General features: G+C 41.3%; 1 protein-coding gene across 2 annotated transcripts in view; it reads left to right on the forward strand.

The window, feature by feature from the left end:
- The window catches only part of TOX (thymocyte selection associated high mobility group box), a 302,110-nt gene extending 279,168 nt beyond the window's left edge, over window positions 1-22,942 (forward strand). For both annotated transcript variants that reach the window (XM_049633380.1, XM_049633379.1), the window contains 4 exons: window positions 2,971-3,051; window positions 14,417-14,794; window positions 21,511-21,662; window positions 21,994-22,942. In XM_049633380.1, the coding sequence (XP_049489337.1) occupies window positions 2,971-3,051; window positions 14,417-14,794; window positions 21,511-21,662; window positions 21,994-22,030 (648 nt within the window). In that variant the 3' untranslated portion in view covers window positions 22,031-22,942. The remainder of the gene's footprint in view (window positions 1-2,970; window positions 3,052-14,416; window positions 14,795-21,510; window positions 21,663-21,993) is intronic.
- The last annotated feature ends 2,523 nt before the right edge of the window (window positions 22,943-25,465 follow it).

The raw sequence follows: 25,465 nt of genomic DNA on the forward strand, positions 1-25,465 counted from the left end.
ACTTTCTGCATCCATGAATACAGGCTTTGAAACATTTTTGAGGAACTTTTTACTGGGGAGTTTTAAGTAACTGTTCTAAAGTAAGAGTTTCCCACTTCACCTGTATGAGGAATTCTTACACAGTTTCATCATTCTCTCACACATCCAAGGCCTTTCTTCGGACGTATCCGTCAAATCTAGAATTCAGAAAGCATCCATGTGCAAGTTTAGAAGGTAGCATCAGTAAGACATACAGGTTATATAATAATGGAGCCATTAGGTAGTTCTCAAAGGTGAAGGTTCTAAATTACTGTCAGGGAAACCACCTCAGATTTTAATTTCACTCTGGGCTACTCCCCTTTAACCGCAACTACAGAAAGAGACCTCTTGAAATGACCACCCTTTGAATCCTCCTTCTGAACATCTGCAGCTATGCAGGAAAGAGCAGACCCATCAATCCACGTAATATGACGTGATGAGTTTACTCTTTTCTAAAGTGCTATCTGGCCACCATTGCGATGATCCCACATAGCCAATCATCAGTAGGCAATAGGGAGCCATTTCTAGAAAACAGGGCGCTCTGAATGCTAGTCAGGTATCCTGTAACAACAGCGATCCCAGAGTGAAACCAGGGGGCACATATCCAGCCCAAAACATACCGAGTTAGCCACCTTTCTCCATTGGTTGTTAATCAACAAATTTCAGGAAAGTTAACACTTTGTGTGAGGTTGACTCCCGGGAGCCCAGCAAAGGGACGGCACTGGAGTAACACTGTTGCTGTTTCAGTAGAAACCAAATGCAGGAAAGATGATAGATGCTATAATCAGGCCTTCTGACAACACCATCGTATCTACTGCTGCTTAGAAAATGATGCTTCGGTCAACGCTATGGACCAAAGGATGTTGTATTCGCCTTTAGGAGCTCAGCGAATCCTCATTAGCTGACTGGGGGTCAGTTGGAGGAGCGTGTTAATGAAAACATGATGGAAATGTTTTGGGTGTACAAGTGGATATTACCATCGAAGACATATTTACTAAATATTTGCTTCAGAGGCCTGAATAGCATCTCTGTCTATGTGGGGACAAAACCCTCTCAAAACAGCTTTAAGGTATTAAAAGCAAATGTAAACAGTGTCAGTTGAAGATCACGAATTATAAATCATGTCTTGGAGCAGAGGTTGAAGGGAAAACTATAAACAGAAATCTGTCTCTCAAGAAAAAAAAGAAATCAATAAAAAGCAGGAGAGCTCTGTGTCTCTGACTGACGGTGGCTGAACCGAGACGTATAATATACACAGTGGCATTTGTTGCATGCCGGCATTTATTTGCTTTCACGTGCGAATTTTCAAAAGAGAATCTGAATTTGACTTCCAATAATTAGCTTAGTGAATTCCCAATACTCTTGTACTTGAACCAAGGAATTTATTGGCTTTTTACTAACAAACTTCTTTTACGTTTCTTTGGTTTTATAGTTAGTAAAGATGGCACAAGGGTTATATGATGATATTGTATGGATTCATAATTGCCTTATCATGATTGCCTTTTATTATACCAAAATACAGAAGTCTAGGCTGCAGACCTCCCAACCGAAAAACAATTAGCACATTCATTTCATAGGGGCTTTTATAATTTTGTTGACAAGGTTAGTCATTTGTTTACCTTAAATGTTCTGCTTTAATTAATATATTCATGAGCAAATAATATTTCTCAGATCTTGAATTTTACAGTCAGGGACTGGGCTCGGCAAACCACCTTTGGCATTAGAAACCATAAATTGACCTCCGCTGCCAACATGGGCAGGTATTTCATCTTTAGACATCATTTATATTTAACTACGCTGACTAATTCGAAAGCCACTTTTCAATCCTGATCTGTGTCGGTTTTTGAGCTCAGCATTACAAAATATTAGCCAAGCCTCATTCCCCGCTGTGAAATTCAAGACGTGGGAAATTTAAAATAGTTGTATGGATGAAAATACATTTCCATTTACACAGTAAATGGTGAAAAATATTTTATTCTTTAAGGCCGATTTCAAAAGGTTGCCAAAAACAGATTCTAAAGCCTTGAAAGAATCAACTTCATGGTAGCCGACAACCATGCGTGTTCACTTTGCTAGTCTTTCATTTTCGACTCTAATGACTCCTTTCTGTTTAACTTAGCGATGTGACCTTTAGCATACCAGCAAGTCATTTTTCAGTACTTTGGCTCAATTTGGGATGATTTTGCTTTTATTTTCAAGATGATTCCCTCTGAAAACTGAAAAGCTTCTGTAAAATGAAATGCATTTCAGAACATTTTTACCTTTTCACCGTGAGGGGTGCACAGATCCTTGTCATCCAGTGTCTTCGTTGGAAAGGGCAGGACCAGAGCAGGCTGCGCGGCATGGCATTGCCTGCCGTCCTCGGCCACTCGGGGTCCCCAGTCTACTCCCAAACGTGTCTTTGACTGCCGCAGCTGACTCCTGAGTCTTTGAAAATGGAACTTCAAGGCTCTAAATGTTAAAATAGTGATGAACCTGCAAACTTTGTAACTGTTCCTTTGATTTACTTTTTGAACAGCATCGGTCATCTTTGAAGTCCGTCCTTGTTTTTATATTTAGCATGGAACGTCTATACCAAGATTTTAATGCACTGTAGAATTATCTGCCCATTATACAAATATGAATGGCTTCTTCACTCGCTTGTGGTTTCCCTGGGAACCTTCATCAATAGCATCTTTCTAAGCCAACTACCTCCACTCTCAAAGTAACCCAGATAAATCCTTTCATACGCTTAATGTAAATGGAAAATTTTACTCTTAATCTTCTTCTCATCTAGCCTATTGCCATACTTCTTAGAAATCTGCTCCAGTAAGAAAACATAATCTTTGGGGAGACATATACGATTATATAATTGTGTGTATGTGTGTGCGTGCAATTATCATTCTGCATTGTAGTTCTCTGGAAACAAAAGCAGATGCACTTTCTAATTTAAGACTCTTTGTGTTGTTACAGGTCTATAAAAAGAAAACCGAGGCTGCTAAGAAGGAGTACCTGAAGCAACTAGCGGCCTACAGAGCCAGCCTTGTATCCAAGGTAACATGCAATTGTGTGGTACTGTGATGGAGTGTGGCCATCTTACTGCAGCCTATGATGGTCATTTAAAAGCATAAAAGATCACTTTAGCATTTCTGCGCTATCGTCTTTGTGGAAAAAGAAAAAGTAAATCCTCAACAAAGCTATCTGTGGGGGAAATATTTGTTCATACCTGAAGGAAGACCAGAGTGGCATCCTCTGGGCCTTTTGTGAGATATTGTCCACTTGCTGATCATTGGCTCTGTGCGTTAGTCACAGCACGGTCTTTCTTTTTTTTTTTTTTTTTTAAGTTTATTTATTTCCTTTGAGAGAGGGAGGGAGTGCGAGCTGGGGACGGGCAGAGAGAGGGAGAGGGAGAATCCCAAGCAGGCTCCGCGCTGTCAGCACAGAGCCCGATGTGGGGCCGGAACCCATGAATCGTGAGATCACGACCCGAGTGGAAATCAAGAGTCAGACGCTTAACCGACTGAGCCACCCAGGCGCCCCACAGCACACTCTTAATCCTGAGCCAACTTCCTATTTCTCCACATCCCCCCCTGAAATTGCCCTCTCCCCCACACCCCATCCCCTTGGCCTTAGCCGAGGAGATGCCAACTGACTTAAATTCTAGCCTCATCACAGTATCATTAGGACGTTAGCTTGCTAAATAAATACATAAATAAACCACAGCATTTCATTTGAAAATGAAAATGCCACTTAAAAAAATGTATACTTCAGAATATCTTAAATACTGGTCCTTTCTGTTATAAATACTCAAGGATTGAGTCTCTTTGGTCTCCGATTATCAAAGTTGTGTTTTGCCTCATAGACTTCTCAGGCAGGTCACCTCAGAGAGACGGGACTGAATCTGTAAGCACTGGACAGGATGTCATAGCAAGTCCAAATTTGACTATTACTTGGCTCAGTGTGGCTTGGGGCTCCGGCCTTCCTTCCATTCACCTACAAAAACTCTCTTTCATCCACAAATATCCACCCCCTTCCCACAGCTCTAAAGCAATTGTATGAATTAGTTTTTCATCAGGGAAAATATCTACTGAATACACTGATGCAGAAAACAAAAGAGAATGCAAAAAACAAATGCATAAGAAATTTCATTCCACTCTTGTTCTAAGGCAACTCTGTTTTTCACATTCTAAAGGTATGACATTGTGGGAAAACTCAACTATTTGGGGAGGGGGGGTGCTTGGTTTTTGCTTTTTGGGTTTTTTTAATATAATTTATTGTCAAATTGGCTTCCATACAACACCCAGTGCTCATCCCAACAAGTGCCCTCCTCAATGCCCATCACCCATTTTCCCCTCTCCCCCACCCCCATCAACCCTCAATACAACCCTCAGTGTATTTAAGAGTCTCTTATGGTTTGCCTCCCTCCCTCTCTGTAACTTTTTTCCCCCTTCTCCTCCCCCCTGGTCTTCTGGTAAGTTTCTCAGGATCCACATAGGAGTGAAAACATATGGTATCTGTCTTTCTCTGCCTGACTCATTTCACTTAGCATAATACCCTCCAGTTCCATCCATTGCTGCAAATGGCCAGATTTCATTCTTTCTCATTGCCAAGTAGTATTCCGTTGTGTATATAAACCACAATTTCTTTATTCATCAGTTGACGGACATTTAGGCTCTTTCCATCATTTGGCTATTGTTGAGAGTGCTGCTATAAACATTGGGGTACAAGTGCCCCTATGCATCAGTACTCCTGTATCCCTTGGGTAAATTCCTAGCAGTGCTATTGCTGGGTCATAGGGTAGATCTATTTTTAATTTTCTGAGGAACCTCCACACTGTTTTCCAGAGCAGCTGCACCAGTTTGCATGCCCACCAACAGTGCAAGAGGGTTCCCGTTTTTCCACATCCTCGCCAGCATCCATAGTCTCCTGATTTGTTCATTTTAGCCACTCTGACTGGCGTGAGGTGATATCTCAGTGTGGTTTTTGATTTGTACTTCCCTGACGAGGAGTGACGTTGAGCATCATTTCATGTGTCTGTTGGCCATCTGGATGTCTTCTTTGGAAAAGTGAACTATTTGTTATTTAACCTTAAAATTTCCAGCTCTCCTGTACTCTCTCACTATGGATCTCATACTTCCTAGTTTATCTCACTCCTTTTGAAGATATTTATATTTTCTGCTGATTCCATTTCCCACTTCTGTATATTTATAGATTCACAGAATGTGCGTGAAATTATAGCCAAAAAATGAGGTACAAAATATTAGATCCAATAGCAAAAAAAGAGAAGTTACAAATTAGTGGATCCATCCAGCCATTGGATGAAATAGTCATGTTGATATTATTTAGATTAATATGCCCCACACGTAAGAGGGACTTTGAAAAAAATGAATTCTCCTTATTTCACCTAAGTTAAGTTTCTTTTTGAGGATGTTAAATAGAATTCTAGTCAGAGCATCTTACATAGGAGAAAATCAATACATAAAGTCTCAATCCCAATACAAAGCGCTCTGGTTAATGTTATGCAGATTGCCAGAATGCCATAATACTGACTAAGCCTTTACTTTCAAAACAAGTGTCCTCAGATTTGCTCATCACTGCAACTTTTCCTACTGTTCATTCTCAGAGCTGCAGCCCTCAGTATACGGCAATTTATATAAACGCTGCGAATTGCCATTTCTACATTTAAAAAACCAAGCACTTTTTTTACAGCTTACTGTGACGTTTTTGTGTCTGTGTGTGTGTGTGTGTTTTCTCTTTGGCGGTAGGAATTTTGCTGGAACGGTTGAATGTCTGTTAATGTACAACTATCTATTGTGTGTATACAAATTGCAGCAAAATTACAAATACCCTCTCCAGGTTAGAAGGAATGGCTCTCTGATGTTACACGTGAGTGGATATTTGCAATGTAACCTTGCAGGCACGCATGGGAAATTTACCAACCTACCTTCCCATTGTACACAGACACGTAAAAAACCATTTCTTTTCCACTTTAAGTGGTGACGAGGAAAAATAATAGCCATTCGTATGCACATGTACACTTTTTCAGTGTTATAATTTTTTTACATATTATAAATTATTTCCCTATTCTGAAAGATCTAAAGGTACAATCATAAAATGCTACATGATAATAATAGTCACAATTCCGAGTAACCACAGTGCTCCAGCCGAGCTCTGTTTGTCCCCGTTCCCTCATTCATGTATTCATTTGGCAAATTTCCCCGGGCATGTGGTCTGGGCCGAGCACCGTGCCAGGCTCCGAGGGCGCAGTGGAGAGTAGGCAGATATATCCCCTGAACTTAAAAGAAGCTTTTACCTTTTGTCCGGGAGACCAATAGCGAAAATGTAAACTAATAAATGACCAAGATCTTGGAGAATCTAAGCATTCGGAAGGAAATAAAGGAAGGGACTTGGTAGGGTGGTCTACAAAGCCCTCTTTGAAGAGGGAACCTTGCAGAGCTAAAGGAAGACCAGGGACTTGCAAGACAGAGAGAGCCTGAGGGAAAGCCCACCAGGCCACAGGACAGCAAGCCCAAAGCCTCCCAGGACAGAAATGTCTCTTTGAATTGGAGTCAGAGGTCAGCGTGACTGGAGCTGAATGAAGAGAGGAAGCACGGTTTGAGGTGAAGCCAGGAAGACAGACGGGGGCTGAATCACGGAGACCCTGCAGAACACTGAAAGGAGCTAGATTTTATTCTCAGTACAGAAGGAAGCCACCGAAGGGGCGTCAGTAGAGGACGGGCAATCAGATTTAGAGTTCTAAAACATCACTCTATGCGAACGTGTTCTCTCAACCCCCATACCTTATCCCTCAAAGGATGCTCGGCCATAAACATTTCACTAAAGAGGAAAAGTGTCACGTAGGCAACAAGTTGCCCAAGCCCAGAGTTGACCTTTACCGTCCTCAATCCCTGCTCTGGGCCTAGCAGTATATGCTTGACCTGCTCCCTTAAACCACCTCCTTCCCCACGAGTCATGGCACAGCGTTGACCTCCTCACTTCTAACGTCATTGTTGTCAAGGACGAACTGCATCAACCACAGCATCATGTTTATTGTCTATGTTCTCGTGGGCGAGTTTTATTAACCCCTCCCTAGCTACGCATTTTGGTACGTGTTCTCACTGCAATACATTCACTTCACCAGATAGGGTTTCGCTCCCCTCGACCGATAGCTCTTGCCCTTGCTACTTTGCAGCCAAAGTCAAAAGCCCACCCAGGGCTGCCCAAGACCTGCTCCACGTCAGGCACAAGCCTTGGTGCTGAGAGCAGAAAGATGAACACAGATCAAAGTGAAATATGTCACCGTACTTGAAAAGCTTGAAGACTGTATTCTAAAGTTGGCTGCTTCTTATGGAACATAATCAAAAATAGAAACAGCCCGTTAACGCTGGCTCCACCTATGAAAACGGAGTCCTAGGATGAGCAACGTTCCTCCCAATTACTATGTTCCAGCTTAAATATACTATATACCTTCTAATCCGGCATATTAATTATCGTGACTCTGGGCCTGAATAAAATTGACATCTACCAAAAATAAAAACACTCAGTCATAGTAAATAAATATTCTAGCCTTCATACTTCAGAATGATAACACGGACACATCGTCAGCAAGATACTGAATCTTTTCCAATCATAACACAAATACAAAAGGCATCTTGCTGTCGAGGAGCTTCTGTGTGTCACATAGGAGGCCAGGCATTTTCCAGGTGTTCCTACTCCTCCTTCTCCTAACAACCTACAAGATAATATTTAGCCCATTTTCTAGATGGTCTCTAGGCAGAGAGATTAAATGATCCGCCCACAGAGACGAGAGGCTGGCAGGGGCAGACCGTCCTCAATCGCTTCTCCGTCTCGTTCGAAGGCTTCTAGGCTTTTTCTATCCTGAGTGATTGTCAAATATCTGTGCCTCTAGAACTACAACCTCTTGTCATCCCCCAAGAAAACTGTATGCCAGCCCTTACGTAGTAGACCGCTGAGAGCAAAGCTGCAATGACTTAACTGAGGTGGGGTGGTGGTACAAGGTTTAAAAGGCTGCCGACTCCCACCGCCCCCCCTAACCCGCACCCCAGGGACTGGCCAGAGACCCTCAGGGGAATCTAGGGCCCACAGAGTGTTTGGGAAGCTTCGCTCCATATCAGGCTTTTCCAGCTGTCCCTTCACTTGCTTCACCTGGTCCCATGGACAGGTGACGGACCCAGCCGGGGGCGACTCTGCCGTGCAAGAACCCTGGGATCGAAGGCGTGAACGGGAGCACAGAGTGTTGCAAAAACGACACCGGTCAGACCCTGGAATAACTTATGCCATTTTGGGCTCTATAATTTAAAGGAGGGGAAACTGAAGACATTTCCGACGAAAAAGTCATAAACGTGACTGAAAGGTAAAGGGGCAGAAGGCAGTAGCTGAGAAGAGAGCATTGGAAATTCCTAAGCCTGAGAAACAAAGACGCAGGCCTGTCCAAGCCCGTGACGGGCATTAGACCCAGGACTCTGATTACCTGTGCCCCCGTTTTCTGTGACTCTAGAACGGGAAACAGACAGCATTTCAGAATGGAGGAATTCGATCTGAGCAAGGCCTTACTAAACTCGAACGGGCTGGGCACATAATTTCTTTTAAAGGCAGGAAGCAAAGGTTTATAAATGAGGATGGGAGAAGAGGTCTAAGGCATGGGGCATCACGGAAAATCTATTCAGGGTTCTTTAAAGTGCCTCCAGCCTCACACTGAGAGAGCGGGCGGTCCTCAGAGGGCAGCAAAGTCCCCAAGGCCCCGGGCGCAAGTAGGTGTGGGTTCAGATTCCAGGCTTCCCACTTCTGACTTCCGATCTTCATGCACGTTGCTCGGCTACTTCTCAATTTACTCACCTGCTAAGTGGAGAAGACAGACAGCAGGACCTACCTCACAGGGCTTCCCTGTTTATATAGAAACACTGTATAAATGCCATGATTCAGAAGCCTGAACACAAGAAGCGCTGAATAAATACCAGCCATTTATTGTTATTATTATTATTATTATTGTCAATTTTATTTTCCATGTATTGGTAGGTGTGCAGAGTTTGTGTGTGATAGAAAATTCAGCTGCGTCAGATTTTCAATTTGTCTGCAAGGCTGCTTTGACATAAAGGAATTTTAATTTTTTTTTTTTTTTTTTTTTTTTGAGAGAGAGAGAGAAAAAGGCAGAGTGCGCTTGGGGGAGGGCAGAGAGAAAGGGAGACACAGAATCTGAAATAGGCTCGAGGCTCTGAGCTGTCAGCACAGAGCCTGACACGGGCCTTGAACTCATAAGCTGTGAGATTATGACCCGAGCTGAAGTCGGACGCTTAGCTGACTGAGTCGCCCAGGCGCCCCTACATAAGGGAATTTTAAAAGTGACCTTAAAATAAGAAAAATTTGCTTCATGGAGACATCCTTTTATAAATATAAGAAATGATGGAGATATTTTAAAAGCCCATCTACCCAGCTTTCCTAATTGAAATGGTCTTTATGAGCTGTTAGTCAGGGGAGACTAATAGTTTGACGACCAATAATATATACGATTATGAAGGCTAGAGCTCCCTGGTTTGAACATGCCATTTAAGGTCATTTTGAGTTGGGCCATTAAGTAAAGCTTAAGGGTATATAGATTTTCCATAGACTTGGGAATTCCTAGACCTGGGTCTAAATTATTATGTTGAAAATAATGTCTAACTTTAAAGCAATGGAACTAGTTTCATTTTACCACCTAGACCAGAATTTATATTCCCAAAATGAGTGTTGCATTCAAAGTAGTCACTCTGGGAGGCTACAAACTTCTTTTATTATTGCTCCCAGAATTCAAAAGATTTTTGAAACTGGTCTTTCAGAACTGCAGTCAAGAAAAGTGTATGAGCCACGTTAGAAAATCAATCTTGTTACATTGTTTTCACACCTCATTCTTTTCCCCAAACATCACCCAGATCTAACCCACAGACTTGGCTTCGAGTGACGATTAGCTGTTTCCAAAAATCAAATTCCCCATCAAAAGACAAAGAGTTGTCTGAGGATATGTAAAACAGGGTCCCACTGGCTCTGAAGAGAATTCCAGTAGGGAAATTCCCAAATATTCCAAGTAAGAGCAGCATTGTTTGGGATATGCATACAGCTTCTTAGAAATGCCAGCCTGGAAGGAGACAACATTTGAATGAATGTGTTCTCTGGTATGTTAAATAACAGTAATCTGAGTCATGACTTTAAGGCCACACATCAGATAGGAGATTTCGTTTCTACCTTGTACAGCGGACAATGGAAGCTTTTTATAAAAATATAGAGTGGAGGACAACATTGAATCAAATTAGGACAGTTCTCTGTTGCCATGACCAATAATAGTAAAGAGCCACAACACTCAGTTCAACAGAAGGGTAATAAATTCACAAGGAATGATTTCTTTTGTTTGAAATAACTTCTAGAATTCATGCCATGGAGAGCTATTGAGACAAACGCTGGGTCTGAGTTTGACAATGGGATGGATTATTTTATGACTGTTAACATAAAATTTGCAGCTCTGTAAGCCCAGATCGTGATTTAAAGATAATAAAATCTCATGCTTCAGGGTGTAAGTTAATCACCTGCAAGGACCAGGAAGAATTTTCCTTTCAAAAGTAACAATGCACAATTGAGTAGGTGCATAAATCCTGTTTAATTTCCAGTGCATCAAGTATTGGTCAGTGCTGAAAACAAGAATCAAATTAGATGGACTATTAATCTGATTTGGTTCAACAACTCCTATATTGTTGCTTCCACTGAGTTTTATGTCTTGTGTTTATACTTTGCTATTTTAAATAACAATTGCTTTGTCAGTTTCTCGTTTCTATAACACTTATCATCCCAGAATGGGGGCATTTATACACTGTGCAGTATTATCTACTTTGCACAAAATAAATGAAATTGAAACTATCTCAGGAATCAACAACGTGGTTAATAAGAAGTATCTTAAGGTTTATAGAGTTGTATCCCTTGTGGAAGATTCTACTGAGAAGACCCAAAAGGTCTCTGTTCACACACACACACACACACACACACACACACACACACTCATTTTGCTGATGGAAAACATCTTTCAGAATCAGTGGTCTAAAATCAAAGAAGGAATAGAACTTACTCAGAAATTAAGAGCAAAAACATGTTCCTCTCATGAAAGTGTCAGATTTAAGGGTTGATTTTCAGTTGTGTATACAGTGGTAAAATCACATTTGCCAGGTGACCTACCCAAACCACCTACCGCTAAAGAAAAGTGGTTAGTGTGTTTGAAAACGGAAGCAAATTTAAGTTATTTAGTTTGTATGGGAAAACAGTTCGGATTTATGAATGGTAGGTATAGAGCCCTTTATAAACAATCTAACTGATTTGCAAAATTGTAGCCTTGCTCTCTCAGTTTAATTAGAAGAAAATGACAGAGTAGATTCAATTTATGATTTCTTCGTCTTCCCATTTAATCAGATTATGAATTCATGGCACTTGGCTATGGGAAACGAACTTATTCTACTACCTATCTTCCAAAGCAGTAAAAGAGCTCTGTAATTAATAGACACTTTGTTGTATTCGTCCGAATAACAGTTAATCAGAAGTAAAGGGGCCCCTGGGTGGCTCAGTCGGTTGAGCGTCCAACTTCAGCTCAAGTCACGATCTTGTGGTTCGTGAGTTCGAGCCCCACGTCGGGGCTCTGTGCTGACAGCTCAGAGCCTGGAGCCTCCTTCGCGTTCTGTGTCTCCATCTCTCTCTGCCCCTACCCTGCTCTCTCTCTCTCTCTCTCTCTCTCTCTCTCTCTCTCTCAAAATGAATAAACTTAAAAAAAATTTAAGGGCAGGGTACATAACCAAAGGACAGGGGTTATAATTTCTCGTCACTTCAAGAAGGGTATGGTTCAGGCTGACAGCAGAGAAGAGAGCAGAAAAGACCGATCTGATCTTCTGGGGGTCAGAGATGCTTTTCTTGGTGATGCAGGACATTGTCCTAAAGAGGGAATACAGGCAGAGAGCCTCTACTGGAGCACCTATCATGCGTAGGCACGTGGCTACACATCAGACACTAGACGCATTATCTATCTTCTCACATTCGACAATTCAGAAAGCAGAGGTAAAACAGAACTGCTCAAAATTCTTTCTCCCTCCATATTAAAAATTACGTTTCAAGTGTTGCCTGGCTCATCCTTTTGGGGAACCTGTCTCGTTTGTTTGCCCAGAGAGAGAGTCCTTCTAGGGATGAAAAGCACTATTTCAAAATAGGTTTAGCATTGCTGATCTTTACATGCCTGAGTGTGGAGAAGATAAATGACAAATAAATGGCTGGGGAGACAAAATGTTGTGTTTAATTACCATGAGAAGCCAGTCTTCACGAGGTTGGCAAAAAGTGTCTCCAATTAGGTTGGACTCTATGTACCGAGGGCTGTAGATCGTCCTCTCTGAATCTGTCTTTCTGTCATCTCTCTAGATGGTGGACCACATGCTGTTATTCGAAAGGCTGAGGGGCAGCGCCTGTGTGGCTCAGTCCGTTAAGTCTCCGACTCTTGATTTCAGTTCAGGTCATGATCTCACGGTTTGCGGGATCGACCCGCGTTGGGCTTGCGCCGACAGCGCAGAGCCTGCTTGGGATTCTCTCTCTCCCTCTGTCTCTGCCCCTAGCCACCCCCCCCCCCAAAATAAATAAATAAACTTCTTAAGAGAAGGTGCAATTCAGGAGAATTTGGTTCATTGTTTATTTTGCTTTTCCTATTGAAGAAAACCAGTACATTCCGTAGCTCTTCTGGGCTGTAATTAGAAAGCTACCAGCTTTCTAATTTATTCTAGAAATTGTGTCACTATCCTTAACCTAGAATGTGAAACTCACCATGCACATCGTGTTCCAGGAAACATGAAACTATGGATTAGTGTAATATAATATACCTGGATTATGTAATTCAAGTAAGCGTTTTGAGGCAACAAAAAATAGTTTAAATTTCAGGCAAGAAGTGACTATTTAAATTGAAATGTAGTTCTATTTGCCATTTTAAATACGTATGTGTAATTTATTCATTCCTCTGAACCAGTGTTTTCCATTGAAGACTATTCTCATGAAATGACCCACTGAGAAAAGAAGGTTTCTGTGGCTCTCAGTTGGAGATTCACAACATACATTAGCATTCTGAAGGCTCTGAGAAGGCACGCACTCGTTCCCTTATTGATCATGGAACCTTGTCTGTTTGGTTTTTTTTTTTAAGTTTTTTTTTTTTAAGTTTATTTCATTTTGAGAGAGACAGAGACAGTGCAAGTGGGGGAGGGGGAGAGAGAGAGGGAGAGAGAGAATCCCAAGCAGCTCGGCACCTTCTGTGCAGAGCCGGACCACGGTAGCATTTTTCTTCCCCAGCTGGTTTTACTTTTCCCCATTTGTTTTACCAGCCTCTTCCTCTCGGCAAAAGTAGGAGGTAGGTTTGCCCAAGAGGAGACGCTTCAGGGTTAATTCTTGATTCTTTTCAGCTCCCACCGATAGGTCTAGTTTTTAAGTCAATGAAAAGATTATTAGGGAATGGCTTTATGAAGGTATAAAAAAATTAGGGCAAAATTACATTAATTTATAATGGAGTCAAAAATTTCTAAGAGAGATTATTTTTATCCAGTTCATTAAGGGGGACAATTCATCACAAACTTCTTTTAAAAATCAAGATGAGTTCTATGGTTACTTAGAAGCTATATTAATGTGGCTTTATATGACTTCAGAAAGGTATTTTAGAACTCCTTTTCCCGTTTTCATTTCCATCAACCAGCTTTGTTTTCTTTGTGCAAATATCTAGGCCAAGGCTTCTTAAGAATATAAAAGAGAAAAATAAAAAAATGAAACATACAATCAATGGAAGAAGTCCAGAACTGAATTACTTTCAAAGTGAGCTCTGCTCATATTTTCTATTAGGGCACTGATGACATCCATCCTGCCCCTCATCTTTCTCTTTGTTTGCGTGATGAGAAAAGTCACCAACTTAGAGCTTGCATTTAGGCAAAGGAAAAAAAAAATGTCACCGGAGATTGTTTTAGATTCCACAAAGAGGAAGATTAAGCTCAGTCTTGCATAAATCACATTACAAATTCGATTAAGAGTCAAGAATAGTAACAGGTGTTGGGGCACCTGGGTAGTTCAGTCGGCTGTGCATCCAACTTTGGCTCAGGGCATGATCTCGCGGTGCACAAGTTCGAGCCCCACCCAGGGCTCACTGCTGTCAGCACAGAGCCCACTTTGGGTCCTCTGTCCCCCTCTCTCTGCCCCTGCCCTGCTTGCGCTCCGTCTCAAAAATAAATACACATTAAAAAGAATTTTTTTTCAAGAATAGTAACAGGTGTTGATTCACGTGGAAGTTCCCGAATGCACTCAAAGAGCGTCTTGCTAATGGAAATCAACACCCCGCGTACCCGTCTCTGAACTCCGCTCTTGTCTGTTTCCTCCACAGAGCTACAGTGAACCTGTTGACGTCAAGACCTCTCAACCTCCTCAGCTGATCAACTCAAAGCCGTCAGTGTTCCATGGGCCCAGCCAGGCCCACTCAGCTCTGTACCTAAGTTCCCACTACCACCAACAACCAGGAATGAATCCTCACCTAACTGCCATGCATCCCAGTCTCCCAAGGAGCATAGCCCCCAAGCCGAATAACCAAATGCCAGTGACTGTCTCTATAGCAAACATGGCCGTGTCCCCCCCTCCTCCCCTCCAGATCAGTCCACCTCTTCACCAGCATCTCAACATGCAGCCGCCCCAGCCACTCACCATGCAGCAGCCCCTTGGGAACCAGCTCCCCATGCAGGCCTTACACTCACCGACCATGCAGCAGGTAGGTGCCCACACCCTGGACTCCCCTTGTTCCGAAGTGCTGGGGGGTGGGGGTCTGTCCATCCAGCGAAAGGGGTAGGGGGCATGTGTGTTCCGTTCTGTTGAATGGAGAGAAAATGGAAGGTATTCGACCAATTTCTGAAAAATATAACTTACAGGCGGTGACTTCGGGCAGCATTACATGATCACAACAATGGATCGTGGCTTCTTTCCATGATCACCCCCCGGCTTCCGACCACGTCTCTAGAAATCGCACTTCTAATCACCCTCCTTGTTTTCTGCTCCTTGAGTAAAGTACGTTTATAATTTTGAGATGCCAAACACTGTTAAAGATTTCTTGGGGACTGAGGAATCTACCTTTAAAAAAAATTGTTTGGAAAGTCTCGATGGGTATGCCTGCTGAGGCCAACGAATGCTGCAAAACGAAATCAGACCCACCGTTTTTCGATATTCGGAAATATCAAATTGGCACAGCCTTAAAAGTACGAAGAAATGAAAGTTTCAACCAGTGTTTTATTTAAAAATGGGTATGTGGCTGCTGCATAAATCAGAAAACACAGGAAGTTTGAAAGCCTCTCTGCCTACTCCCCCAATTATTGAACCCGCTTGTGTGCAATCTTAGCTTGACTTTTCTTTGAAATCAAGTGTGCCTCTAGGATTTGGTGTTATTGGAAAATTTTAAGATGAGGATCAAATGGTACAAATGAAACTAAATATAAAGCATTCAAGAATCCTGAAAACTTGCTTTGAAAATACAGACCAAGGTAAAAACTACAAATCACATCAAATTCAGCTAGCACTTTTATAAGCCAATGACTCTATTACAGTTTCCAAAGCAATAACTAATTATGTGAACTCAGGCTTCTTATAGAATTGATATCTGGAATTGATATCTATAGAATTGATTCCTCTGTGGAATTGGAGTCTACAGTCAGACCAGAGTAGGGTGGAGAGGAGACAGAAAGAAGAATCAAATATATGTAGCCCCAAATTTATTTTTATTATTATGATTATATATTCGGATTCCTGAGAGCTGACAATAGCAAACCTTAATATATTGCCTTAACTTATCCTTAATTTCAGAAAATTTATAGTGCAGGAACTAGCATTATCTTCATTTTATAAGCAAGGAAACTCAAGCTTGGCAGAGTTAAGTAATATGCCCATAATGTTGGTGCTAGAATTCAAACCCGGTTCTGTTCAGAAATCACAGTCCAGATTCTTTTTTTTTTTTTTAATTTTTTTTTTTTTTAACGTTCATTTATTTTTGAGACAGAGAGAGAGAGAGCATGAACGGGGGAGGGTCAGAGAAAGAGGGAGACAGAATCGGAAATAGACTCCAGGCTCTGAGCTGTCAGCACAGAGCCCGACGCGGGGCTCAAACCCATGGACCGCGAGATCATGACCTGAGCCGAAGTCAGAAGCTCAACTGACTGAGCCATCCAGGCACGCCTCACTCTTAATCATTCTTATAGACTATTACCAGTTTTGTATTAGAAAGCCTGTGTCTCCTAAGAATTTGGAGAGTCTTTAAATTCTAGTTCGTTCTCAGATTAAAATGGCAATAGCAAATGGACTCACCTCTTGACTGAAGTCTTCCCTGAGCCCTACGCCAAAGATATTGAGAAAGCTCTGATGGTTTATTACCCATGTTCAAGAATCTAGTCGTTGATTCACTAGGGAAGAAGACTGGGGAAAAGCCAACTCCTACCATCATACTTGTCCACAGCGGTGTCTGTGACTGGCAAGTGACATTCATAAGGTCAAATTTCCACCCTTTCTATCAGTCATCACTCACAATAGAAGGGCTACTCTTGGGTGCCCTTGCATTTTAATGAGCCAGTGGCGTTTGCATAAAGAATGAATGGTTTGAGGAACACGACCTTGCGTCCTTGGGTCGACTCCTGCCAAAGGTGCTGCCTGGCTGAGGGCTCTCGTTCTGCTCATGATGCTCTACAGCAGGTCAGTTTCTTCTCGGAGAAAAAGAGAGAGAGAAAGCACAGTCCCCTCCACCAAGGTGAGGGCTACAGCTCTGTTTAGAGAGGACACCCTTTTTTCTGATTTACCCACTCAGATGGTTCCTTTTTGCATTCATACAAACACCTCGGATGAGCTAGCTGTGATCCCGAGTAGTTTTCAAACATTTCAGAATTACATAAGGGCCCCATGTGAAAACTCAGGAGATTTGTCTTTCTACATGGAATCAGAACTGGATAGGAAAAAATAGAACAGATTACAGTGGACACGTTATTCATCAATCTTTAAGTCAGTTCTATTAGTGTATCTCAAAAAGTGTTCTTACTGAGATGGGAGGACCTGATTTCAATTTACATTCATAATAGAAGACACAATGGCATGCACCCAAAACGGAGAGTAAATAGCCAAAAGACTACAGTGACTAAAATGCCTTTTATCAATGACTCGATCATGGTGGGTGAAATAAAACAATTGTTGAATGGGCAGGTGAACAAATGAGCAATTAAAAAAAAAAAAAAAGAGTAACGGAAGGGTTTAAATATTAGGAGAAATTATAGGTTAGTTTGTAGAATCTCGGTTCTTTGGAAGTTTGGGGTTTTTTTATTTCATTGATTCAAAAAAGATTAATGGAACCCCTAACCCGTGCCAGGCACTGTCTAGCCTTTGGAAATTGAATGATAAATGAGGACAGGTAATGAGGCCTCGGTCCCCCACGCAGCTGACATCAGAGTTGTGGGGCGGTTGTGGTGTGTTGGTGGTAATAAGATCCTGCGGGGGGAGAAAAACTGAACTGGAATTCAAGCTGCGGGCTGGGTAGAGAAATAGCAGAGCCTTCGGCTGCAGTGGGTACGGGAGGCCCCTATGGAGGGCTCACACGGCCATGAAGGGAGAAGAGAAAGCAGCCTTTCTGAATCAGAAGGTGGAAAGTGGAGGTGGGACAACCAGCAGAGGGCAGAAGCAGGGAACAGAGGCTCTGAGGCTCGAGCTGGAAGGACCCACCTGGGGAGGAGCGCGGCTGGTCCAGGACACTGGAAGGAGGCCAGTGGGGAGCACGGTGAATGAGGGAGAGGCATGGGGGGCTGAGGTCAGAGTCACAGGCAGGTAAACGGAATAGGATCTTCAGGGTAGGGAGACCGGCAGCCCCAACAACTCGATACTCCCAAAATCAGGATCAAAAAGTCTGTCACCCTTGATGTCACTCAATTTATCACCATCACAACAGTCTGTCAAGGCCAGTGTTCAAGTTCTCAAAGTTGGTCTTTAGCCTGTAGTTGTAGAACCAGGTTGCGGATGAAACTCAACCTGTCCGATTCACCATCCAAACTACCTGTATCCTGAAGAGACTTGCTTCCTGGGTGTGGGGGCCATGTTCACATACTCAAATGTGAAAAGAAAAAAAAAGAAAAAGAGAGAAACAGAAAGCAAGTTAATGGCTACCGTATTTTTAATATAATCTCGTATTTCAGTATTACTTTACCTATTTCACTCTCCTTCTGAAAATGAATATATCCTACAAAACCAATCACATAGTCCACCAGGAAAAATAGTTTCATTTTTTTTTCCCTAGAACAATGTTTTATACACCAAGCCCATGGACCTGCTTTTTTTTTCTTTTTTTTTTTTTTTTGGTCCAGTTTTCTTCTTTTATTTTTTTTTTTTTCCTGTTCACTGTATTGTCGAATGAGGTCACGAGAAAAAAAAATCATTAATATCTGTCAACTTCCTTTATAACCTTAAGAAAAAATCTTTGTATGATATCACACAGACAGATTTTCAATTTCCTCGTGTAATAAACAGCTGCTTTAGGATTTGGGTGTAATTTAAAGGTTTAAAAAAAAAATCACATTGAGATTGATGAATAAATCAGTTGTGAAGACAAAAACATTGATGCCTGTTGAAAATACCTCTCCAGACAGGCAGGAAATGAAATTAGTTCCCAGTAAAGTGTGGATATGAGGATCACTGTTCGGTTGTGCTACAGGCTTTTTAGGACTTGCTTTGGTAGAACAACAAAACCACTAGGGCTACAGAAATCTAATTAAAGAGCAAATGTCCCTTCTGACATCAAATCAATCTTTATCACGTTTTCTATTTTTATTTCAATCTGGCACCAGAAAATGAAATTTACAATTCCAGGCATGCTACAAAACAGTTGGTGATTTTTCTCTTGAGCATTAACATGCAAAATATTCAGCCTTGTTTAATTAGGCCGCTAAGCAAACATTTTCCCAAAATGTGTAGCATCATTGTTGTCTCATATTTACATCAATAGTAAAAACATACTTAGCTCTAGGTTCAACTTCAGCATCTCTCTCTATAGTGTTCAGAAGAATGTTTCATTTTCCAAATCGAAAGCAAGTAAAAGAATGTTACTCCAGGCTCTGCCTGTATTTTTCTTGATCCTTGCTTGTTTTGATATTACTGATCTTCTTAAATTGAGGCATGCAAGTTGGCTGACTTTGAAATCTTTGAACTTCGTAGATAACACCTAATTTGGGTTTTATAACCTGAAGTTACCCATTTAATCTTAAACTAATAGCCCGAGGAGTAGCGTTCTCCTCATATTCTCTCACCCAACCTTGAAGAACCATTCTCATTGGATGGGAATAAAGCAGTGGTGATTTCTGTTGTTGATTGTGTTGGCTTAGGTGGAAGGCAGTTGGCTTGTTTCTGTGTTTTGCTCTCTCGTTATGTTTCCATACCTTCAACTAACTCGAGATATTTTCAACTGCTCTTTTTTTGACACCTGTTTACTTTTAGGTTATGTTTTATCGGTTGTGCCAAAATCCAGTATGGAGAACTTTACATTCAAATGATAGGAAAGCCCCTGGCGTTTACACATTTATACACCCCCGTGCCTTCCCGATGGTGGCCTGTGTTAAATTTTATTTACTGGAAAAGATGATTTACTGAGCCACTACTACAGATTGGCCCTGAGAATATCCAGTAAGCAGGGAAAACACCCTCTGATCTCAAGTCCCCATGGGCAGAGCCCTTATGACAGGGGCTAAAATGGAAGTCAACACAAGGCTCCTCTCTCTAGGAGCTTTGTCCTGCTGTTTGCCCCGTATCATACTAGACACTAAGGAAAGAAGTCAAGAAAGCTGGACGGTCACCCCCGTAAAGACAAGATTATATGACCATAATGCAGTGAATACATTTAATCAAAGCCAGTGGGACTCCTCATGTGAGAGATACAGCACTGTCTGGACAAAGAAAGGAAATCAGCCTGGAAAGGACTGGAGACACAAACATCCAGTTATACCTCTTAACTTTTCACCTTCCTATTTTAGAAAATGTTGATAGCTTTGAGCTGCAGGTGGTGTCTGCACAAACATACTTATTGTCCACAAACCAGTTGTTAAATGAGAAAATACTCTGTTCCTTTTAGTCCCCGTGAGGTCGAGTAGTCAGGTTGGCTGAATTCTCTGCTTTTTAATGGTGTGCCTCTAATCATCCAAAGGTTTGTCTTTCATCTACGGCTGTGGTGGGAGTTGGTGTGGACATTGGCTTGAAGTCTTTATCACTGGAATAGAAAATAAATTAGTATCTTAAAACCAAAATGGAGAATTGAAGACATTTGATAATAGGTACTTGGAGTGTTTACCCGAGACACTGAAACGTGAATCAAGGTCTAAGGAAATATCCTTAGTTAAAAATCAATCCTCTGATCATTCTGCTGTTTAAAAAAAAAAAAAAAAAAAAGTAAAAACTCAATATTATGCCTTCCAAAGCTCCCTGCAAGTAAATAGGGAGTGATTCATTTTTAAATCTCTTGATTTTTCAGTGGTTAAAAACCATGCATGATATCTGCAGCAGAAAGAGACAACCACGAGATTAATTAAGTTGCTTTTTTGGTCATTTCCAGCAAAGCTTGCTTATGCTGCTCTTGAATTCACCAGATAAGCTAAAAATAAATCTTAGTGTATAATGCTTTTTGTTTACCAGATATAGCTATATGCTTCAGACAGTCTGTCCTTGAATTTTTAATAGCTTCGCAAGGATTAAAAGTCAACACTTCACCATACCAGTGTATTAAGAAGAATCTTCCTGAAGTCGATTATTATTTGGCAGCTAATAGACTTTTCAATTAAAAAATATTTGCTCCGTCCTATACTTTTCCTTCTCTGTGTTTTCCATGGCAAGTTGCTTTGAATCTCTTTCCTCATATTAGTCCAACAACTGTTAAAAAGCTTTGGTTGAAATTTTTTAGCTGAGGAAGAAGCACAAATAAAAGAAGAAGCAGATGGTCCCTTTGTGACTGAATGAAGAAAACGGGTTTTGAGAACAATATGTGAATAGGTGTAGTCTAATAAAACACTCAGCCACCTGCTGCCTGAATCCTTCAAAAGAGATTCTGTTGCATATTCTGGGGATTAACTATTAATGTATCCTTAGGTTTGATAGAAAACATAAACCGAGGGACCCTTTTGCTTTGTGTTGATTGAGTCGGCTTCCCCATATTTTAAATTGTTCCTCAATTCAATTTATCTGCTCAAGAGTGTAATTAAAGGTTTTCTAACACGTGGTTAAATGAAGGAAAGGTAAGAAGAATAGGGTTGTGGGCACTTCTTTTCTACCTTTGTTTTAATTTTTCTGGGCCCTCTGGATACGTTTGCCCTTGCAAAGACACCAGCAAGAAGGCACTAGTGTGTTTGCAAACAATGGATAAATATTTACGGCCTCCTCTTCTTAACAAGGCACTTTGATCCTTATTTGTGGACTTGCTTTCCCTTTCAGGGATTTACTCTTCAACCCGACTATCAGACTATAATCAATCCTACATCCACAGCTGCACAAGTGGTCACCCAAGCAATGGAGTACGTGCGTTCTGGGTGCAGAAACCCTCCCGCCCAGCCGGTGGACTGGAATAACGACTACTGCAGTAGTGGGTAAGTGGCGGGTCATCGCCACCTGCTGGTGGACAGCTCTCATAGCATGCTTGGTGTCCCCTGCTCCCGAGTAGAGGGCAAGAGCCATCTTTCTTCTTCCCGCTTTCGAAAAGATGATCTGGCTCTCTTCCACTCTAACCAGATCATCTTTTAGAAAGAGGGAAGAAGAAAGATGGCTTAAAAACTGAGATCCCTGTTCCATTTAACTGTATACTTTCCCAGGGCCCAGCCCCATCCCTCATGCTAGAACAAACAGACGAACCTCCTCCACGGTCACCCGTAGCACTAGCCTTCCAACAAGACACGGCGTGTCTGTTTTCTCTTCGCACAGGGGCATGCAGAGGGACAAAGCGCTGTACCTCACCTGAAAGTCTGAACACCTCTTCTTTCCACTGAGGAATTCAGGGAAGTCTCTTCACCGTGGATTGCTTTGTACAGTCAAGGCAGTTCTCCATTTTATTAGAAAATCCAAGTTGCTAAGCACTTAGGACCATTTGAGCTTGTGGGTCACCCACTCTGGAAGAAATAGTCATGCTTCTTTCTTATTTTTTTAATCCCTTATGGACATTGTTTTTCTTCTTCCCTGAAGGAAATTTGGACCATTCAGATTTTATGTTGGTTTTTTGCTGTGAAGTGCTACGCTATAGTAACTGCCTTAGCAACTGTAGATGTCTCGGGTAAAAAGTCCTGGATTTTCCATTGGTTTTCATAATGGGTGTTTATATGAAACTACTAAAGACTTTTTAAATGGCTTGATGTAGCAATCATAGCAAGTTTGTAAATAGCATCTATGTCACACTCTCCTAGAGTATAAAATGTGAATGTTTTTGTAGCTAAATTGTACTTTGAAACTGGCTCCTTCCAGTTGATTAATTTCACAATAGGGGTTAAATTGGCAAACATTCATATTTTTACTTCATTTTTAAAACAACTAATAGTTCTATATTTTCAAAATATTTGAAAAAAAAAAAAACGTATTCCCAAATGATTTTAATTTAAAAACAAATTGGCTTTGTCTCATTGACCAGACAGAAAGAAACTAGTGTTAAGGGAAGCGCAAACACGTTTATTTTGTACTGCAGAAAAATTGCTTTTTTGTATCACTTTTTGTGTAATGGTTAGTAAATGTCATTTAAGTCCTTTTATGTATAAAACTGCCAAATGCTTACCTGGTATTTTATTAGATGCAGAAACAGATTGGAAACAGCTAAATTATAACCTTTACATATGGCTCTGTATTATTGTTTCTTCATACTGTGTCTGTATTTAATCTTTTTTTATGGAACCTGTTGCGCCTATTTATGAAATAATAAATATAGGTGTTTGTAAGTAAATTTGTTAGTATTCGAAAGAGGTTTCTTTGATGTTTTAACTTTTGCTGGCAAAAAAAAAAATTCACGCTTGGTGTGAATACTTTATTATTTAGTTTTTACAGTGACATGAATAAAAGCAAACCTACTTTTCATTTTAGCAGCAAATTAAAGTCACCAATCCTTATTTCTACATTTCTTTGGTTGATGCAAACAGAAAAACTGATATTTAAGAACTCTCTTTCTTCGTACGCTGTAACAGAGAATTGCCCCAAACGTCACACAAACTCCAAGACTAAACAGATGGGTTCTCTCTCCGAAAAGGGTTGCTTCTTGGTTCTCAGCTGGTTTTAGTCAATTCTGTAAATGCCCCTCCTCCAAAAAAAAAAACAAAACAAAACAAAACACCTGAAGTCCAATCAACTAAAATTCCTCAACCTGCATGCTTTTCACAAGATCCAGAAAACACTTAGGAATTAACGCAAGGATGGGAGGAAGGAAGGGGGAAGCATACTGTCAGGAATATGTCTACAAATGAAAGGTGAGTAACCAGAAAGCAAAAAAGAAAAGGAGAGCATTCCAAATTTGAAAGCTATTGCTAGAAATGGAGACGCTTGTTGTCTGTCCTGCCTCCCCAAGCTACTTCTGTTTCCTGAATTCCTGAGTCTTCCCAGAGAATTCTGAGGGTACTAGAGATTTGCTAGGGAACCAAAAGCACTGAGAATCTGGCTGAAGGTTGGCAGAGCTTTTGCATCAAAAAGAGCTAGCCAATCACTCCCCGACGGGGGATTGCTTTAAGAAAGCTAGTCTGGTTGGAAATCAGGAGGATGGCTGGTGCGTCTTTCATGGAATGTGTGAAATTAACTTAGCACCTTAACTAAATACAAATAGATGCATTGTGTAACCCAGTCAGAATGAAAAAGCCAAAAGGTATGCTTGCTTTGGAATGATTTTAGGCATTGTACAACCTTGAATCACTTGAGCATGTAATAACTAATAAATAATGCAGATCCAATGTGATTATTAAAATGACTGTAGCTGAGAGCTCTAATTTTCCTGTCTTGAAACTGTATAAGGACTCATGTGATTAAGTTCACAGTTTATTGTTTGTCTGCTTAGTATTTTAGAAATATACCAGCACTACTAATTACCTAATGTCTTTTATTTATTATATTATGATAAAGTAAAATTTTCACTTGCATTGTCTAAACCGAGAAGGTGATTACCGGGATGAGAACCACCACCTTTTGACTTCGTCAGGCAGTCTGTACAGAGAAGTACAATGTTGTTTACAACTTTTCTAGAGCAGGTGTGCAACCAGGGTAGAGAGAGTGTTAAAACTCAATACCAAAAAAAAAAAAAAAAGGGAAAAAAATGTAAATAAAAGAAAATACATCATAAATAAACATTATTACCATGAGTGACCGTATTCCATCTGGATATCCATCAGTCTCTAAAGGACACCCAGTCAGATGACAAATCCCAAGAAAAATTTCATGGCAGGAGTGATGAGGCACAGTAGGGATTAACGACTGCCGGGCCACAGATGTTCTTTCCGGAAGCACTGAGAATGCCCTCTCATCCACCTGAGCTCTCGTACTGTCAGGTGTTGCTTGAGAAACCTCCACCTCTCTGGGTGGCTCAGTCGATTAAGCGGTTGAGCATCCGACTTCAGCTCGGTTCACGATGAGCTCATGGTTGGTGAGTTCGAGCCCTGCATCCGGCTGTCTGCTGTCAGTGCAAAGCTGGCTTCAGATTCTCTGTTCCCCTCTCTCTCTGTCCCTTCCCCGCTCGTGTGCTCTCTCTCTCAAAAATAAATAAACTTAAAAAAAAAAAAGAAAAGAAACCTCTACGTCTAAGGAAGCCGGCATTCAGCCTGGGCACAACATCTTGTAGCTTGTGACTCAAAGGGACAGTGATGGTATACACCGAGTCCCCGCCATGGCGCTTCGCAGGGTTCCTGGACCTCGAAGAAAGTCATTCTGGGAAATTCACTGCTACTGAACCCGTAGTATCTTTACCCAAATACCAAAGTCAAAATTATAACGAATTAGAAAAGAAAAAACAAAGTGCCCCGGTGGTTAAGAGAGGGTTAACCTGTGTCTGTAGCATACACAGGAAAGAATCCTTCAAAATCCTAATTCCCGGGGCGCCTGGGTGGCTCAGTTGGTTAAGCCTCTGACTTCAGCTCAGGTCATGATCTCGCGGTCTGTGAGTTCGAGCCCCGCGTCAGGCTCTGTGCTGACCGCTCAGAGCCTGGAGCCTGTTTCAGATTCTGTGTCTCCCTCTCTCTGCCCCTCCCCCATTCATGCTCTGTCTCTCTCTGTCTCAAAAATAAATAAACATTAAAAAAAATTTAAAAAAATCCCAATTCCCATGTCCAGTGGACAATGGAAAACTGGTCAGCTAATGACTTCAAATCAGGGAACAGGCTACGAATGAAAGTTGGTCTCTGTGATTGTTTTCACCTGTTGCTTAAAGGGACCAAACCCA

The sequence above is a fragment of the Panthera uncia genome, chromosome F2 (assembly GCF_023721935.1).
Source record: "Panthera uncia isolate 11264 chromosome F2, Puncia_PCG_1.0, whole genome shotgun sequence".
Classification (NCBI taxonomy): domain Eukaryota; kingdom Metazoa; phylum Chordata; class Mammalia; order Carnivora; family Felidae; genus Panthera; species Panthera uncia.